The sequence below is a fragment of the Ursus americanus genome, chromosome 36, assembly GCF_024610735.1.
Source record: "Ursus americanus isolate L20-20 chromosome 36, mUrsAme1.1.p, whole genome shotgun sequence".
Lineage (NCBI taxonomy): Eukaryota > Metazoa > Chordata > Mammalia > Carnivora > Ursidae > Ursus > Ursus americanus.
Genome location: NC_142162.1, coordinates 23,986,592 through 24,003,851, shown reverse-complemented (window position 1 = coordinate 24,003,851; position 17,260 = coordinate 23,986,592). Strand labels below are relative to the sequence as shown.

General features: G+C 36.3%; 1 protein-coding gene across 3 annotated transcripts in view; it reads right to left on the bottom strand.

Moving 5' to 3' along the window:
• The window catches only part of BUB1B (BUB1 mitotic checkpoint serine/threonine kinase B), a 48,096-nt gene that overhangs the window by 24,070 nt on the left and 6,766 nt on the right, over positions 1–17,260 (bottom strand). For all 3 annotated transcript variants that reach the window (XM_045816283.2, XM_045816277.2, XM_045816293.2), the window contains exons 3-8: positions 16,343–16,402; positions 15,572–15,716; positions 11,584–11,780; positions 3,747–3,916; positions 2,245–2,459; positions 1,981–2,072 (exon numbers count right to left, since the gene is read on the bottom strand). In XM_045816283.2, the coding sequence (XP_045672239.1) occupies positions 1,981–2,072; positions 2,245–2,459; positions 3,747–3,916; positions 11,584–11,780; positions 15,572–15,716; positions 16,343–16,402 (879 nt within the window). The remainder of the gene's footprint in view (positions 1–1,980; positions 2,073–2,244; positions 2,460–3,746; positions 3,917–11,583; positions 11,781–15,571; positions 15,717–16,342; positions 16,403–17,260) is intronic.

Sequence of the window (17,260 nt, the reverse complement as noted above, 5' to 3'; positions counted from 1 at the left end):
TGGTGAGGATGTGGAGAAACTGGAGCCCTCATTCATTATGGCAACTTGGGAACAGAAAATGGTGCCGCCTCTTTGGAAAACAGTTTGACAGTTTCTGAAAATGTTAAACATGGAGTTACTATATGACTCAGCAATTCCCTTCTGAGGTATATACCCATAGGAAATGAAAACAGATGTCCACAAAAAAAAACCCATATACACAAATGTTCACAGAAGCATTATTCATAATTAGCCAAAAAGTAGAAACAACTCAAACGTCCAAAGGGTAGCTGCTCTCGACAAGTTCAGAAACTTGCAGTCGGGTTTGACTACATGTGGGGGAGGAAACTGGAGATGTTAGTAGAGGCCAAATCAAGAACAGTCTTATAATTAATCTTACGGAGTTTTGGTTTCATCCCAAAGGTTATGGGGACCAAGCAAGGGATTCTGATCAGGAAAATGAAACAATCAGATTTGCAATGCAGACCTGTGACAGGATAAAGAATGAATGGGATGAGTAACACTAGAAGTAGAAAGATTAGGTAGGTTGCAGTAATCCCAGCAAAGAATGATGGAGACATAGAAACCATAATGAAGACTGTTAAATCTACATAGGAATTAGAAATATATTTGTAATGGTTACTGCTAAACAAGATCAAAAACAAGTGACAAATTAGGGGGAGATATTTGCAACTCCTATTACAGATTTTAGCTGATTAGCTATGAAGAGCTCCTGGAACATATCATTAAGAAAAAAACACAAACCAAAGAAAAATGTAGCAGACAGGTCAAATAAGATAGCCATGAAGAAGAGTTCAAATAAAAATAAAGTTCAACATTTTCTTTTTTTTTTTTTTAAAGATTTTATTTATTTATTTGACAGGGATAGAGACAGCCAGCGAGAGAGGGAACACAAGCAGGGGGAGTGGGAGAGGAAGAAGCAGGCTCATAGCGGAGGAGCCCGACGTGGGGCTCGATCCCGTAACGCCGGGATCACGCCCTGAGCCGAAGGCAGACGCTTTAACTGCTGTGCCACCCAGGCGCCCCTAAAGTTCAACATTTTCTATACCATATTTATTTTGCCATAATTTTATCTACAGGTGATTTGAAACATTCGAAAAATTAAATATCCACAAATGTGTGCTATCAATTTCTTTAGGTAATCCTTTGTAAAGTCTCGTAAGATTTTTTTCTTTCCTTCTTTTTTAGAAAGATTTATTCATCTGCGTAAGAGAGACAGCGAGCACGGTGGGGAGGAGCAGAGGGAGTTTCAAGCGGACTCCGCTCTCAGATGATCCCATGACCCTGAGATCACAACCTGAGCCAAAACCAAGAGTCAGACACCCAACCAACTGCATCACCCAGGTGTCTCTCATAGAGATGTCTTAAGAATATCCTCCCTTGTGTTGAGCTCTTATCAGGCAGAATTTTTTGCTATAAATCCTATCTATTTTTGCATTCCTATAGTATCTAGCATATAGTGATGAGGGGTTATAGATTAGTTTTGAGAAAACTCTTGTACTGGGACACAGAATCTGATCCTAGTATTATATACTGTGCAATGTGTATTAGACTAGATCTCACACTGCCTGATGATCTAAGTATCACCTATCCTATCATTCCTTTTCTTATAACAGAAATGCTAAGGGTTAGGAAGAAAAGGAAAAAGACATCCAGAAGGAAGGAACAGGGTAAGAGGAAAAACTATCATAATTTCTAATTACTGTCAATAACAAAGGTAGAACATCTCACTTAAATCAAAGTGATTATCTTTGACTATAGCAATGTAAATATAAACCTACGCAGTTTATTCCTTAATAAGAATATTACCAAATGTTCTTTTAGCCCTAACATACTCTAAAGAATATAGACATTAAAAAAACACAATTTGTCTGGTTACTTCCATCCCCATAGAGAAGGAAATGCCTTTGGGAACCAGAATAGGTGACCCTGCTCACTCTTAATAATTCCCACCTCAAAATATCAGGAAATCAAACTCACATAACTGGCTGTTGTGCAGTTTCTTCAACATATGGAGTAAAACTGGGAAGCAGAGAGGGTACAGCGGTCACAGAAGCTGTACCACCACGAGGCTGGCGATGAAGAAAAAAATGAAAATTACCACAATTACACATTCTGACAAAGTATATGCCAACCACGCCTAATCATTCAGGAGGAATTAAAAGACATGCTAAAAATACTCTTCTACTCTAAATCTGAAGTCTCTGTTATGTTGGCAATTATACTGGAGCTAAGAGTCCTTACCCTGTATTCCAAAGGCCTGCCTGTGTTCCAAGGGCCTGCCTGCAGCTCATTCTCTTTGGCCCTGGACACAGGGGGTGCTATCCATGGCTGAACTGTAGGCTTAGACAACTCTGCTCTAGAAGCCTCATCAGCATTTTCATCAAAAACAGTAATTCTGGAATTACTTTGCATCTGTTGAGGAACTGGATTTTGGAGTCCTCTGTTCTGGTTTGGAGCTAGGAGAAAAATATTAAAACTTTAAGTAAAATCTTTAATTATCAACTTAGATGCCAGATAAGGTATACCTAATACTTCCTAAAATCAAGGAGATTACCCCTACTACCATAGAAACAAAGAGATTTTTTTAAACAATAATTTTTAAAAACCTTTCATGAATCAAATTATTAACTTTTTAATCCATTGTGTTACTTATACTCTCCCTCCTTTCCCTCACCTCCAGTCTTTTATTTTTAGATACATTAAAAAAAAAGTAGGGGTGCCTGGGTGGCTCAGTTGGTTAAGCATCTGCCTTCAGCTCAGGTCATGATCCCAGGGTCCTGGGATGGAGTCCCACATGGGGCTCCTTGCTCAGGGGGGAGCCTCCTTCTCCCTCTGCCTGCCGCTGCTCCTGCTTGTGCTCGCTTTCTCTCTGATGAATAAACAAAATCTTAAAAAAAAAATTCTACATCTTCCTTCAATCATCATTCTAACGCTGTCTAGTTTTCTCAGAGACTACCTAACTTAAGTCTTCATTTGTCAATTTAAAATTTTTCTCTCAATGGAAATCAGCTGAAACGTGCTGAATCTAGTGAAGACAAATTAGCCCATTTATTAGGGGTGTTCTCTGTTGTGGTGCTCATTATAATCAAGCTTCATTACGATCTGGATGGAATATTCTTTAGGTCTATATACTCCCTATACCTTAATTCTAGGATCTGCAAGTAACATTTTGAATACTGGTAAGCTGAGATCACAAAAGGAATAAGAGATTTTTAAAAATTCTGGTCCATCCGTCTAACTGCTATAAATGTAGTTAGTAAAAGCTTATTGCTCTCTGTACTTTCTAGTCAATTCTGCTGTGAATCTAAAACTTCCCTAAACATGCTGAATAATAAAAAAAAAAGCTTATCATTGATCATCTTTAGGTATAGAAAGAGAGTCCAATTTCTGGCCCCCAAAAGCTGAAGACCATGTTAATACATTCTCTGAGGCTCCGGTACATGTAAGCTTTACTTTGACAATACTGGCTATATTATTGCATATCTTCTTTCAACTAACAAACTCAGAAACTCTTGATGCTTCCTATATATTAGGTTTTTCTTAATTAAGAAACAAAATTGCTGACATGTTTTGCTTTTGCTGCATACTATAATCTCAGCTCTCTGAAGACTTCCTTCTTTCTGCTACCTAGTATTCAGAAAACCAGGACAGTGTCCACATATATATTTATACATTATCTCTTTACATAATTTGCCTACCACCCGAGACTAAGAGCTTCCCATAATAACACTTAACAAACCTACCCTTAAGAGCACCTCCTACACGGCTGATTGGAGCTCTTGCTGTCTTTTTCCCTTTGCTTTTTAGTTCAGCCAGTGTGCTTCGTTGTGGTACAGAAGATCCAAAAACTTCCTCCTCCTCTTCTTTCTCAAGTGCCAACACAGTTTGCCGAGACACCCGAGCTTGGAATTGTCTAAAAGTAAGAGAATGGGCAATTAACTTTTGGGGGAGATGAACACTACTCACCAGAATCAAAATTTCTAATTTATTAAAACAAGGGAGAAGAAATATAGAGAAATAACCCAAAGAAAGTATTTATTCTCTCAGGAATAAAGAAAGCTACCTTGAAATCAGAGAAAGTTTGGAATAGGATGATTTAACTTCCCCTTTAAATGTCCAAGTTCCACCAATTAGCATACACTGTAGGGTACCATTAGGCTGATCTGAGGATCAGATCAGGGTGACTAAGATTAAAGAATTTATTAAGGTCAGAGTTTCCCATCAACTTCTTAAACTTACAAAATAGTTGGGAGAGTAAATGAGCCCCCATATGCTTTCACCTAGATTCAGCAACTGTTAACATCTTGCCACATCTACTTTATCACTGTCTATGTCTCTTGCTGTCTCTAGGCACACTGCTCACCCCCATACCATTTTTTCCCAAACCATATGAAATGAAGTTGTATCCCACATGTCATTTTACTTTAGCAAAGCTGGGAGAAGTTTGAAGATTAAACTTCCTGTGCTGCTGCCAAAGCTTTACATATTATCCAAAGGGTAAAAACCAGAATAAACTGCAAGTGCTGGCCAAGACGGAGAAAGCCGACGGTAGCCTCTCTCTCACCAGGTAGAATTAAAAACTATAAACAAAATACAAAGAAAGCAACTGAGGCCTCTGAAAAAGTAAACAAAAGCAAGTGGACTGTAGAGAGGAGTCAAACTTGAAGAAACAACCCACACAGGGTTGTTTCCTGTTTTTTTTTCTTCTTCTTCTTCTCTTTTCTCTTGTGGTTTTAAATTGTTGCAACGATGGTGTGGGAAGCTAAAACCTCATCTTTCTGGCCAGAGTACTGGGAAAAGGAGACTCTGAGGGCCAACAAATGTGGGAGAGGTACTGGAGAGGATGAACTGAAGAAGGGGATCTCCTAATTCTCTACATGAATTGGCACAAGTCCTGGACTCACTCCTGAGCTATGCACGCAGAAGGCAGGCCCAAAGGAACACAGAAAAGGCTTTGAGAACTGAAGTATGATATAAACCATTGCCCAAGTCCTAGACTAACCACTGAGCAGCCTACACATGGGATAGATCCAAAGGTCTTGAAAATTGAACTGCCAATGGAACCACTATCCACATGAGAAAGAGCTTGTGATATCTGATGGTTGGTTGCCTACTAAGACAAAAATATCAGTATTCCCCAGAGAATATCAATCAACAGGACTCAGAGTTTAATAACATAGTAACAGGACAAATGTCCAGGATATAATCCAAAATGACTTGACAGACAAAGAACCAGGAAAATATGATCAATTCTCAAAGAAAAAGGCAATCAACACATATCAAAATCAAGACGACCTAGGTGATGGGAATTTTCAAACAGAAATTTAAAAGCAACTATTATAACGACACTCTAAGAAATGAAGATTAAAACATCTGAAATGAATAGAAAGAAGAAGTTCTCAGCAGAAACACAAAAACCATAAAAAAGAACCAAATGGAAAATTTAGACCTGAAAACCATATTATCTGAAATAAAAAATTTACTGAATGAACTCAATATCAGAATGGAGCTGGCTAAGGAAAGAGTAAATGAACCTGAGGACAAATCAACAAAAATTAGCCACTCTGAAGAACAGAAAAAAGAAACGTTAAAGAATTAAAAACAAAAACAGGGGTGCCGGATGGCTCAGTGGGTTAAGCATCTGCCTTCAGCTCAGGTCATGACCCCAGGGTCCTGGGATTGAGCCCTGTGTTGGGCTCCTTGCTCGGCAGGAAACCTGCTTCTCCCTCTGCCTGCCGCTCCCCTTCCTCGTGCTCTCTCTGTCTGACAAATAAATAAATAAAATCTTAAAAAAATAAATAAATAAAAACAAAAACTTAACAATAAAAAAGAGCTTCAGGAGCCGATGGAACAACATCAAAAAGTCTAACATATGTGTAACTAAAGTCCCAGAAAAAGACATAAAAGTCCAGAAATAAATAATGGCTGAAAACTTCACAAATTTTATGAAAGGCATACATTTACAAATTCAAAAAGCTCAGTAAACCCCAAATCGTTTCAATGCAGAGGGAATCACACATATTTAGACACATCATAATCAAACTTCTGAATAACAATGTTAAAGAAAAAAATCTTAGGGGCGCCTGGGTGGCTCAATCAGTTAAGCGTCTGCCTTCCTATCGGGTCATAATCCCAGGGTCCTGGGACTGAGTCCCATGTTGGCTCCTTGTTCAGCGGGGAACCTGCTTCTCCCTCTACCCCTCCCCCCTACTTGTGCGTGCTCTCTCTCACTCTCTCTCAAATAAATAAAATCTTAAAAAAAAAAAAAAGAAAGAAAAGAAAAAAATCTTAAATGCACCCAGAGAAAATCAACATATTACATACAGAGTAGGAACTATTCTCATCAGAAATCATGGAGTCCAGAAGACAGTGAAACAACATCTTTAACGTACCGAAAGAAAAGAACTGTTGAGGGGCACCTAGGTGGCTCAGTTGGTTAAGTGGCTGCCTTTGGCTCAGGTCATGATCCCAGGCTCCTGGGAGAGAGCCCCATTTCAGGCTCCCTGCTCACTGGGGAGTCTGATTCTCCTCCCACTGCTTCTCCCCACGGCTTGTGCTCTTTCTCAAATAAATAAAATTTAATTTAAAAAAAGAAAAGAAAAAAAAGAAAAGAACTGTTGACCCGGAATTCTACATCCAGCAAAAATATCCTTCAGGAATGAGGATGAAATGAAGACATTCTCAGATGAAGAAAAACTAAGGGAATTTATTAGCCATAGGCTCACGCTAAATGAATGGCTAAACAAACCTCTCGGGCTAAAGGGAAATCACACTGGAAGAGAACTTAGGACTTCAGGAATGAAGAAAGAACAAAAATGATGACTACAAAAGACATTTTCCTCCAAAGTTCTTTAAATATGTAAGACTGTTGAAAACAAAAATTATGGGGCGCCTGGGTGGCACAGCGGTTAAGCGTCTGCCTTCGGCTCAGGGCGTGATCCCGGCATTCTGGGATCGAGCCCCACATCAGGCTCCTCTGCTACAAGCCTGCTTCTTCCTCTCCCACTCCGCCTGCTTGTGTTCCCTCCCTCACTGGCTGTCTCTATTTCTGTCAAATAAATAAATAAAAATCTTTAAAAAAAAAAAAAACAAAAATTATAACATTGTCTGGTGGGGTTTTCAGTGTATGTAGATGTAATACATAAAACAAGGATACCAAAAAAGTAGGGAAGATCAAGGGATCTAGATGATTAAAAAGCGTCTATATTTTTTTTACTTGAAGTGGTAAAATATCAACTCTAGGTAGACCGTGAAAGGTGAGGTCTGTTTATAATATACCCTAGACAACCACTAAAAAAAATAGTAACAGACAAAAAAAGCCAATAAAAAAATTAAAATGAAATATTAAACAATATTTAGACAATCCAAAAGAAGTTAGGAAAGAAGCAACAAAGGAACAAAAGATAGAGAACAAATTGAGAACAAATAAGAAAATAATAGATCTAAATTGAACACAATTAAAAATTAAAGTAAATGTTCTAAATACACCATTTGAAAAGATATTATAAGAGCCAAGGGGGGTGCCTGTGTGGCTCAGTTGTTAAGCATCTGCCTTCGGCTCAGGGCGTGATCCCAGAGTCCTGGGATCAAGCCCTGCATTAGGCTCCTCTGCTTCTTCCTCTCCCACTCCCCCTGCTTGTGTTTCCTCTCTCACTGGCTGTCTTTTTCTCTGTCGAATAAATAAAATCTTTGAAAAAAAAAAGAGCTGAGGAAAAAACAAGACCCAACTATTTGCTGTGTATAAGAAACCCACTTTAAATATGAAGATATGGGATAAAAATGAAAAAAAAAAATCCATGCAAAAGCCTGCATCATGAATGTTTGCAGCAGCATTATTTCACAATAGCCAAAAAATGGACACAACCTAAATACTCATTAATTGATGAATGGATAAACAAAACGTGGCATAGCCATTGAATGGCATATTACTGAGCAATAGAAAGGAATGAAATACTAATATGACACAAGTATGTTCATCAATGATGAACAGACTATGATGAACCTTCAAAACAGTATGCTAAGTGAAAGAAGCCAGTCACAAAAGACCACATAACATAGGATTCCATTTATGTGCCAAGCCCAGAATAGGCAAAGCTAGATAGAGAAAGCAGATAAGCAGTTGCCTGGAAGTGGCTGAGTGGGAATGGGAAGTGACTACTCTTGAGTATGGAGTTCATTTGGGGCTGTTAAATATGTTCTAAAATTAGGCAGTGGTCATGGTCACACAACTCTAAAACTGTTAAAAAAAAAAAAAAAAGGAAAGGAAAAAGATATATCATATAAACAAAAGAAAGCCAGAGTGGCTGTACTAATATCAGACCGAGGAGACTTCAGAATGTGTATGACCAGTGATAAAGACAGACATTATATAATGATAAAGGGATCAATTCTAAATGTGTATGCTTCAGAACTTCAAAATATATAAAGCAAAAAGAAATGGGACTTAGAGAAGAAATAGACAAATTCATAATAAAAGGAACTTCAAAATTCCTCTCTCAGTAACTGATAGAACAAGTAGTCAGAAAATCAGCAAGGAAACAGAAGACCAGAACAGACTACCCATCAATTTGACCTAAATAACATTTAAAAAACATTCCACCCCTAAACAGCAGAAAACACATATTTTTCAAGTGTCCATGGAATATTTACCAACAACAGACCATATTCTGGGCCATAAAACAAAACTTAATAAATTAAAAAAAGCTGAAACCATACAAATTATGTTCTCTGACCATAATGGAATTAAACTAGAAATCAGTAACAGAGAGACATCTGAAAAATCTCCAAACATTTCCCAATTAAATTAATACACTTCTTTTTTTTTTTTTTTAAAGATTTTATTTATTTATTTGACAGAGATAGACAGCCAGTGAGAGAGGGAACACAAGCAGGGGGAGTGGGAGAGGAAGAAGCAGGCTCACAGCGGAGGAGCCCAATGTGGGGCTCGATCCCACAACACCAGGATCACGCCCTGAGTCGAAGGCAGACGCCCAACCGCTGTGCCACCCAGGCGCCTAAATTAATACACCTCTAAATAACCCATGGGTCAAAGGGACAACATATGGGAAATAAAAAAATTTGAGCTGAATGAAAATGAAAAATATGGTATTATTTCAAAATTTGTGGGATATAGCTAAAGCAGTGTTTAGAAGATAATTTTTATATTAGATAAGAACGATCTAGAATTAGTGAAATGCTATCACCTTAAACTAGAAAAAGTGCAAGTTAAACTCAAAGCAAGCACAAAGAAGGAAATAATAAAGAGTAGAAATTAATAAAAAAAAAAAGAAGAAAAAATCAATTAAGAAAAAGCAATGAAATCAAAAGCTGGCTCTCTAAAAAGATCAATAAAATCGATAAACTTCTAGCCAGTCTAAGGGAAAAAAGAGAAGACACAAATTAACAATATCAGGAATTAAAGAGGGGAGATCACTATATAACCTACAGATATTAAAAAGAAAATAAATACTATAAACAACTCTATGCTCATAAACTCATAGATGAAATGAGTCAATTCCTCAAAAGACAAATACTACCGACGCTTACTCAAAGAAATCAAAGATCTAAATAAATGGAGAAATATACCAAATTTATGCACAATACTAATCAAAATCCTGGAAGCTGATTCTAGAACTTATACAGAAAGTCAAAGGAACTAGAAGAGCTAAAAAGAAGAACAAAGTTGGAAGTCTCATATCTACCCAATTTCTAGACTTACTATAAAGCCAGAGCAACCTAGATACTGTGGTATACACTAATTAACAGATACACAGATCAAAAGAACAGAACAACAGAAATAAACCTACACAAATACGAGGTTTTTTTTGTGTCAAATATGATTTCTGACAAAGGTGCAAAGTCAATTAAATGGAGAAAATCTTTTCAACAAGTAGTACAAGAACAATGGGGGTTCGTATGCAAAAAAAAGAACCTTGATCAACACTTTCTACAAAAATTAACTCAAAATGGATCAGAGATCTAAATATAAAAGTAAAACTATAAAAACTTCAAGATTGGGGCGCCTGGGTGGCTCAGTTGTTTGGGTGTCCAGCTCTTGGTTTCAGCTCAGGTTGTGATCTCATGGGTCATGGGATTGAGCCCCATGTCAGGCTCCACCCTCAGGGGGGAGTCTGCTTGAAGACTCTCCCTCTGCCCCTACCCCTACTTGTGTGCTCTAAAATAAATATATAAATCTTTAAAAAAATAATAAAAATAGAAATACCATATAATCCCTAATTTCACTACTTGGTATTTACCCAAAGAAAACAAAAACACTAATTCAAAAAGATATATGCACACCTATGTTTATTGCAGCATTATTTACAATAGCTAAGATATAGAAGCAACCTAAGTGTCTATCAAAAGACAGATAAGGAAGATATTGTATGTATATGGATAATGGAATATTATGCAGCCATAAAAAAGTATGAGACGGTGTCACTGGTGACAACATGGATTTACCCAGAGCATATCATTCTAAGTGAAATAAGTCAGACTGAGAAAGACAAATACCATGTGATTTCACTCATATGTGGAATCTAAAAGAAAAAAAAGGAAAAAACAAAGAGCAAAATAAGACCTATAAATACAGAGAATAAACTGATGGTTGCCAGAGGGGACGGGGTGGGTGGCCTGGGCAAAATGGGTGAAAAGGAGAGGGAGACACAGGTTTCCAGTTATGGAATGAATAAGTCATGGGAATAAAAGATACAGCATAAGAAATATAGTCAGTGATATTGTAAGGGCCTTGTATGGTGACAGATGATAGCTACAGTTGTGATGAGCACAGCATAATGTATCAACTTGTTGAATCACTATGCTATACACCTGAAACTAATGCAATGTTGTGTTATCAACTATACTCAGAACTTTTTTTAAAAATTTCAAGATGAAAACATAGAAAATGTTTGCAACCTTTCGCTAAACAGAGTTCTCAGACATACCAAGAGCCTGATCCACACAAAAATAAATAAGTTAGACTTCTTCGAAATTAAAAACTCTGGTTCTATAAAACACACTGTTAAGAGAACAAATAGACCACGGTTAAATTGGGAGAAGATTTACAAGTCACATACCTGGCAAAAAACTTGTATTCAGAATATACATATAAAATCCATCTTTAAAGTAGAACCAATTTAACAACTGAAATGCATTATGCTAAATGAAAGCAGTCAGACTCAAAAGGCTACATTGTATGATGCCATTTATGTGATATTATGGAAAAGGCAAAACTATAGGGCTGGAGAATAGATCAGTGGTTGCTGGGGTTTGGGGATGAGAATAAGTATTGAACTACAAAGGGTGAGAGCATGAGGAAGTTCTGTGGAGTGATGGAACTATTGTATATCCTGATCATGGTAATGGTTACATGTCTCTATTCATTTGTGAAAACTTACAGAATTGTATACCAAGGAGTAGATTTTACTCTATATTAAATTAAAAAATTAACTGGTCTTTTAAAAAATTAAATAGTAACTAAGTAAACTTGCCAATTCATGGAGAGCATTTTACTCAGATGCAAAACCAACCATTTATATCTATTAGTTTGCAAGAGGGAAGACAAGCTCCAGAGAAGTTTACCGGTGCTGTGACTGCAGTCGGTCCAGTGGTTCGGCCTTCTGTTGAATCCCCTCCTGAAATATCTTATCTGCTTTCTTAAAGTTTTCTCTAGCTTCATATTCTTCAGCCCATGAGATATAGAACTGAGCAAGTGAAACACCAATCCCTTGGCTGTGTAAATAACTGTACATATCCAAAGGCTCATTGCATAAATGCCCCTGTAACAAATTAAAAGCATTAACAGTTAACCAGTTTCTACTCACTGTCTTTTATACGCCAAACAATCATTGGAGTTACTATATGTAATTTCTGCATTGAAAAAATATATATCTATTATAATACAATGTTATGAGGACTATACTGGGAAGACATAAAAAGTAGACAAAAGAGATTAATTTGTAAGAAAACGGGATGAGAAGGAAAGACTTCAAGAAGGTATGACATTCGAATGTGGCCTTGAAGGAGGAATAGACTTAGATCTGGTAGAGAATGGGAAAGGAAGGGCATACTAGACAGAGAAAAGGGATGCAGACAAGACAGGAGCTTGGAAAAAAGGGTGTGACAGGTCTTAAATGTCAAGATAATTAATTTTAAATCTACCGGATAGTGAATGTATGTGTGTTGGGGCGGGAGAGCTATAAGCAGAGGAATGACATGGTCAAGTCTGTATTATAGAAGGGTCTTCTAAGACCAGATACAATGTAGAGAATTCTAGTTGTAAGAAGATAGGAGAACAGGTCAATAAAAATCCCACATCATTAACAGTTTGATATACACTTTTTTCTTAAGGAAAAAAAGAACATATATCATTTTACACAGGATAAAAGGGTTTTTATCATTTTATAAAGTTTTAATCATAAGAAAATTTGCTTTTATTCCACTTAACAATCCATCGTTCATTTTTCCATGCTGCTACTTACTCTTTATTGTTTTTAGATAAATAATTTTCCATCCAGTAATCTTCCATCATTTAGCCACTCCTTCATTTTTTGGATATACAGCTTCTATTTTGCCCAATTGCAAATAATTCTTTAACAAGTATCTTCATGCACACAACCTTTCATATTTCGTATTACTCTCTTAAGATAAATTTCTAGAACTAGAACTATGTTAAAAAGTAACAAATTGCTTTTTTTTTTTTTTAAGATTTTTATCTATTTATTTATTTGACAGAGAGAAAGAGAGTATGAGCAGGGGGAGCAGCAGAGGGCAGAGGGAAAAGTAGACTCCCTGCAGAATAGGGAGCCCAGTGTGGGACTTGATCCCAGGACCCTGGGATCATGACCTGAGCCAAAGGCAGACGCCTAACCAACTGAGCCACCCAGGCACCCCAAAAAGTAACAACTCGCTTTCTAATAAGGTTGTACAAATTTAAAATGCTAGTAGTTATTCCCAAATACTAATTTCACAGAAAATACCTATTTTTAAGTTTCTAATTTCATATAAAAATGGCATTTCAGCATTCTAATTAGGAGTTCTTCCACGACTAAGGAGGCTAACATTTTCTCCTGTTTATTTACTAGAAATATTTTGTCTCATCTCTACCTATTCCTGATTGTCTAGCCTAGGTTAAGTCCTCCTTGTATGTATCCCTCCTACACAACTCAATACTTTCCTGCTTTCTGTTTTGTGACAATTAAATGCTTAACATCTGTCTTTCCCAATAAAGTAAGCTCCACAAAGGCACAAAACATTACTATCCACTATATCCCAATCCCTAGCCAGGGCCTGATAGAAAATTGAATAAATGAAATACTTCATTTATATCTTTGACAAAAACAGCTAGTATTTTATAGTTTAATTTTGTAGTAACTCAATAAGTGGAGTTTTCTGCTTATCCAAATGAGTGATATTTTCCCATATGTGATAGCAATTCAAGCAAAGTTCTAATTCTGAATATGTTATCAGTATCAGATACGGTCCTTGATATCTGTTACTACATAAATAAAGGTTAACAGTGACTGCACTTGTTAATGGCTTTCTAAATAGCTCTGGTTCAGCACGAAACAGCCAATAAAGATCAAATTATTCTAGAGTGTTGAATGAGATTACTTAAGGAATAATATAAATAAAAGGACCACATGGTTAGATCAGTATATCCAAAAGTTAAACAAATTTTTTTGGTAACCCCTAATAAGCCAACTAAAACAACTTTACACTTTTAACTAAAAATCCTGGATATTTCCTAAGAACAATTTTTTCCCTTAGCTAGATTGTAGTTATCCCTTGTAAAAATAACTCAGACTGGAGAAATTTTTTTGCAAAGCAAAGAAAGTAGTGTGAGAAACCCAAATGTTACTCCTCTTGACCATTTCATAAAGAAAAAAACCCCAGCAAAATAGTTCGATATACACCCTGTTAACCATCTACAAAGTTCTAATTATTGCTGATCATTCTAGGGCTGTTCATTTGAATCTGAGGGTTGTCTAGACTAGCGCTTCTCAGATTGCCTATGGGAAAGGGAATAGTTTTGGTGTGTGAGCGTTTCAAGTTTCCATTCCATTGTTGACTGATATATTTTTTTTTTCCCATTGTTGACTGGTATTTTTTAAAAATACAATAAAAACAGAAGTTACTAGAAAAACGATGATGTGTTTGGATGTTGTGGCAATGTCAAATTTGTTAACAAAACCTAGCAAAACTTCTAAATGCTTGCTCTGAACTTTTATACTTATCTTGAACAGCCTACAGATCATTCTTCCAGTAGCTCTGGTCTAGACTGTGCTTTTTATGTTTTGATAATATCATTACTCTCCAGTACCAGCACCAGGTTAGCATTTGTGAACAGAAAAATTATTCCAATTAATTGTTACTTTTAATAGCTCCAACTAAATATAACCATAGAATCCTGGGTTAAAGAATTACTTGAGAGGTTTATCTAGTCCAAACTTTTAGTAAATCACATGTAAGAACATTATTTAGGATAAGAATATTATATAGGATGGAATGAAGAACAAAATCCATTAGTAAGCCACCAGGGACCATAGCCCATGCTAACAAATCTGTTTAGCATTCTTTGGGTACCATCCTTCGCATAAACTCCTGTCACTAATACTCCAAAGTTAATTTCTCCAACTTGTCAATAATGATGCCAAGACATGTCAAATGTCCTACAGAAACCAATATAGCTTATGCCTTCAGGACTCACCTAATTTCCTTTATTAGTGATATTTGAGGTTTAAGATAAGGTCTCAAAAGATATATCTTAGCCAGAAATTTTATCAGTTTCAAATGTCAATATTTTATCATATTACAATGGCTGTTGTAAATATTCTATTATTTAGAATTATCTAATCTATTATATAATTATCTATTTTTATAGTTCATTTTTTATTTTTAATAAAAATAATTTATTTTTGTAAGTACCTAGTTATCCATTATCTAATTATCTATTATCTAACATTTTATTCTAAATATTTATCACTTACTTTTTCTAATCTCTTTTAGGATAAAGGCAATGAAATTGATACCTAAGAAATTTTGGTCATTATCTTATTTGAAGATGTTTTCATAAAAAAATCCTCAAGAGTGTTCTAGAAATAAAAGAACTACATGTCAAATGAGACTGTATAAAGTGGTCAGGCAGATATTTTTGGATGTAGCAACATACCACATAAAAAAATTACCTTTTCATGGTATTGATTCTCAGAAAGGGGACAAAGAGATACCAGAATCACCTACAAAAACTTTTTCACAAACAATCATACTATTGCCATGTGTTGGCTCCTATATATTTTCCCCCAGGACAGTTGCATGGCCCAGTTATATTTGAAATAAATAATCCACTCCCATAAGGAGGTATATAGGCTTTATGATCACTAAAAAAAACCCCTTACATTAAAATCCATCTTTAAATAGAATCAATTTAACAAACATTGAATATGTATTAAATGTTTAGTACCTACTAAATGGCTCAGGTTTTGCCATTTTTTGGTGTGTACCAGAAAGCTCTAGAGAAAATCTCCTGTCTTAATATTTTAAACTCACACAGCACTTGAGAAAGACTTACCAATTTAAGCCAGAGACTAAGAAATCGGGGATCATTATAGTATCGTTTTTCTCCTTGTAGTGCTTCAACAGCTCTTTCTAATAATGTCGACATATTACTCTCTTTCCCCCCCTGAGGATAGTTCTGCTCTGTCCAGTTAATATACCTGAATGGAAAGGAAAAGAATAATTTTATTTATTTATTTACTTATTTTTTAAAGATTTTCTTTATTTGAGAGAGAGTGAGTGAGAGAAGGAGCAGGGGGAGAGGAAGAAGCAGATTTCCCGCTGAGCATGAAGCTCACTGTGGGACTTGATCCCAGGACTCCAGGATCCTGACCTGAGCTAAAGGCAGACACCCAACTGACTGAGCCACCCAGGCCACGAAAAGAATAATTTTAAAGTTTAATGTGCACTTTTATTCTTGCACCAAGACCCATTCTTGACTTTCTTAAGCAGAAATATCTAATTTGAAAGTATGTTTATTTAAAGGTACTCAATAACACGTCCTAAGCATATATCCCTCAAACTTTTCCAAATATTGCTAACATGCGCTTCTGGGAAGTAATGGGTATGGGGATAAAAGGGTGTAGCTCTCAGGTGCATGCCATAAATTTGAAATTTCTTCAGTCGTGACCACCTCAGGAAGAAACACTGTGATTACTCTATCTCTCTGTGTCCCCAAGACACCACTTTGTACTGACACACTGCTCTGTACACCCTAATTTGAGAAGCATGGCCATAACTCATCTGTTAAGTTTCCAGTGCCCTTGTTAAATAAAAAAAGACCCACCTATCCCAAACATCCAGAGGGTCATTTCCACTGTAAAATCGAATTTCAGATTCAAATGCCCTGAAATTTAAACAGAAAATAGAATTAGCAATGGTGATAACAGCCAAATAAACAAGTGTCACCTCCATTTTTATTCATTTTAAGTGTTTAATATCAATCCAAATAACGGCACTGGAGTTTGAGGGTTTGTTAAACAGAAAGAAAAATAGAAATAATCAAGATTCTGCCTGATAACATAACAGGAAGGACAAAACATGGGGAAATTAGATAAACAAATTCCAAAACAACGTATAGAAGAATAGAATTACACAGCAGTTTAAAGCTCTGGAACAAGACTCCCTAGGTTCAAATTAGCAGCTCTACTAATCACTAGCAGAGTGACATTAGACAAGCTGTTTAAATTCTGTTTTCAGTCTCCTCATCTGTGAAACAGGGATAATAATAAAGAAATCCCCCCTTTATCTGCAGGGGGATAGTTTCCAAGACCCCCAATGGATGTCTGAAATTAAGGACACTTCCGAAACCTATATATACTATGTTTTATTCCTGTACATACATACCTATGACAAACTTCAATTTATACATTAGGCATTGTAAGGGATTAACAACAATAACAAAATAGAACAACTGTAACAATATACTATAATAAGAGTTATGTGAGTGTGGTCTCTCTCTCTCAAACTATCTTACTGTACTGTACTCATCTTTCATCTTCTTGTGATGATGTGAGATGATAAAATGCCTACATGATGAGATGAAGTGAGGTGAAAAATGTAGACATTCTAATGTAGTATTAGACTACTACTGACCTCCTGACAATACGTCAGAAGGAGGCTCATCTGCTCCTGGGCCACAGCTGACAGCAGGTTAAGTGAAACTGAGAAAAGTGAAACCGCAGATCAGGCAGGACTACTGTAG